Source organism: Chenopodium quinoa, unplaced genomic scaffold (assembly GCF_001683475.1).
Source record: "Chenopodium quinoa cultivar QQ74 unplaced genomic scaffold, ASM168347v1, whole genome shotgun sequence".
Taxonomy (NCBI): Eukaryota; Viridiplantae; Streptophyta; class Magnoliopsida; order Caryophyllales; family Amaranthaceae; genus Chenopodium; species Chenopodium quinoa.
The window spans coordinates 2,484,297-2,487,171 of record NW_018743813.1 but is presented as its reverse complement, the minus strand read 5'-3'; the positions used below and the strand labels follow the sequence as shown (position 1 = coordinate 2,487,171).

At 40.7% G+C, this 2,875-nt stretch overlaps 1 protein-coding gene across 1 annotated transcript; it reads left to right on the top strand.

Annotated features, from left to right (window-relative positions):
* The first annotated feature begins 225 nt into the window (after nucleotides 1-225).
* LOC110685452 lies at nucleotides 226-849 on the top strand. Its single transcript, XM_021861978.1, has one exon. It carries the CDS (start codon nucleotides 226-228, stop codon nucleotides 847-849), a length of 624 nt encoding a protein of 207 aa, XP_021717670.1.
* Nucleotides 850-2,875: the final 2,026 nt, after the last annotated feature.

The following is a 2,875-nucleotide window of genomic DNA, read 5'->3' as shown; positions in this document are numbered from 1 at the left end:
TGGTTAAGACACCTAGAGAAGTGAGAGTAGAGAAAGAAATTGTGAAACCCAAGCTCCCTTACCCCCAAAAATTCATGAGGCACAAATTAGAATAGCAATTTAGGAGATTTATTGATATGCTCAAACAACTTCACCTTTCTCTACCTCTTGAGTAGGAAAAGGACTTGTGAGGTTGTGGAGACTATCAACTTGACCGAGAATTGTAGTGCAATCATCATGAACAAAATGTCACCCAAGTTGAAAGACCCTAGAAACTTCTCTATCCCTTGTGCTATTAACAAGATGCAAATTGATAATGCCCTATGTGACTTAGGAGCTAGTGTAAGCCTAATGCCATATTCAGTTTATCAAAGAATTGATCTAGGGGAACTCTTACCTTCCAACATTACCTTGCAACTAGCCGATAGGTCAATCAAGTTTCCAAAAGGTATAGTGGAAGATGTTCCGTTCATGGTTGGGAAGTTTGTGTTCCCGATGGACTTTGTTGTACTTGAAATGGATGAAGATTCTACCATTCCTGTCATTTTAGGTAGACCCTTTCTTGCTACCTTGGGTGCTATGATAGATGTCAAAAGTGCAAAGATTTCGCTTAAGGTAGGAAATGAGGTCATTGAATTCGATTCGAATGAAAGAATGAAATATTCATGTTCTTCTCTAGAAAATTGCATGGTGATTGACTCTCTTTATCATGTTGTGTCTTCCATGCATGAGAACTTACTCACCTCTAACGATGCTCTTGAGAATGTTTTGTTGAACAAAGATAAGGTAGGTGCCCATGCAAGGAGATGGTATTGTATGAGGAATAGCTTAATGGAAGCATGGAGGAAGTGGATGAGCAAATATGCTTGAAGATCTCAAGCCAAGAAGCTTTGCAAGCGGCCGCAACAAAAGAAGGTAAAGGTGTGCCTATGGTAGAGCTTAAACCTCTACCATCAAACCTTAGGTATGAATTCTTAGTCCCAAATTCCACTTACCCCGTAATTGTTAGTGCATCCTTGAGTGAAAGTCAAGCTCAAGTGTTATGTTGTGTTTTGAGAAAGCACCAAGGTGCTTTGGGCTATACTATTGATGATCTTAAGGGTATAAGCCCCGCTTTATGTACACACCACATGAAGCTTGAGGATGGAACCCTTCCTTCTATTGAACGACAAAGAAAGCTACATCCCCAAATGGGAGACGTGGTGAAAAAAGAGATCACCAGGCTTTTAGATGCGGGAATCATATTCCCCATCTCAAGCTCTAGGTGGATCTCTCCCGTTTATGTCGTTCCTAAGAAGGGGTGTATGACCGTGGTCAAGAATGAGATAGGTGAGCTCATTCCTATTAGGACGGTCACCTGTTGGTGGATGTGTATAGACTATAGACGTCTAAATACATCAATAAAAAAGGATAACTTTCCCCTTCTATTAATTGATCAAATGCTTGAGAGACTAACAAGGCACAAGTTTTGTTGTTTCCTTGATGTTTATTCGGGATTTTTCCAAATCCCAATCCACCCTGACGATCAAGAGAACACAACATTCACATGCCCCAATGGGACTTTTGCTTATAGGAGAATGTCTTTTCGCGTTTGTAATGCCCCCACAACTTTCCAAAGGTGCATGATGAGCATTTTTGGAGACATGTTGGAGGAAGAAATGGAGGTGTTTATGGATGACTTCTCCGTATGTGGAGTTTCATTTGAAAAGTGCCTTGTGAATCTTGAGAAATGTTTGGCAAGGTGTGTGAAGGTTAATCTTGTCTTTAATTGGGAGAAGTGCCACTTCATGGTGGAGGAAGGAATAGTACTTGGATACAAAATATCTCATAAAGGAATAGAGGTGGATAAGGCCAAGATCAAGGTTATTGAGAAGCTTCCACCTCCGGTGAATGTCAAGGGAGTGAGATCATTATTGGGACATGCGGGTTTCTATAGAAGATTCATCTAGGATTTATCACTCATTGCCAATCCCCTTAATGATCTTCTTAAAAAATATGTTGAATTTTTGTTTGATGGTAAATGCTGGGAGGCATTTAATAGGTTGAAGAAGGCTTTAATCTCTACCCCCATTGTTCAAGCCCTAAGATGGGATCTACCCTTTGAATTGATGTGTGATGCTAGTGATTGGGCAATTGGAGGTGTTTTGGGACAACGTATTGACAAGAAGCTTCATGTGATTTACTATATGTCCAAGACACTAAATGGGGCTCAAAAGAATTACACAACAACGGAAAAGGAATTTTTGGCCATTGTTCACTCTTTTGAGAAATTCCATTGTTATTTGTTGGGTTCCAAGACAATTTTCTTCACGGATCATGCGTCTCTCAAGTATCTCTTTGCCAAGAAGGAGTCCAAGCCAAGGTTGATTCGTTGGCTGCTTGAACTACAAACTTTTGAAATAGAGATTAGGGATAAGAAGGGTACGGAAAATGTTGTGGCGGACCATCTTTCTGGCCTTGAGGGTGATCAAATTCATGATGATGGTTCAACTATTGAAGATAGAATTCTTGATGATGTCTTGTATGCCATTAAGGTAAAGGAGCTCCCATGGTCTGCCGATTTGGTAAATTTTCTAGCATCTGGGGAGTTTCAACATTCTTTCTCCAAGAACTACCGAAAGAAACTAAAGAGGGAGGCAAGAAATTACTTGTGGTATGATCCCATATTGTACAAATGAGGGGTTGATGGCTTGCTTAGGCATTGTGTTCCGAATGAAGAGGTGCCTAGTATTCTGAAGATGTGCCATTCGGATCCTAGTGGGGCCGTATGGGTGTTTCCAAAACCGCTACTAATGTTCTTCAAAGTGGTTTATGGTTGCCACATCTCTTCAAGGATTCATGGGGCTTTGTCAAGTCATGTGATCGATGTCAAATAGTTGGGAATATCTCCAAGCGG

Bases quoted from the DNA above. Each gene is read 5' to 3' on its own strand.
- LOC110685452 (XM_021861978.1), top strand. From the start codon at position 226: ATGTCACCCAAGTTGAAAGACCCTAGAAACTTCTCTATCCCTTGTGCT.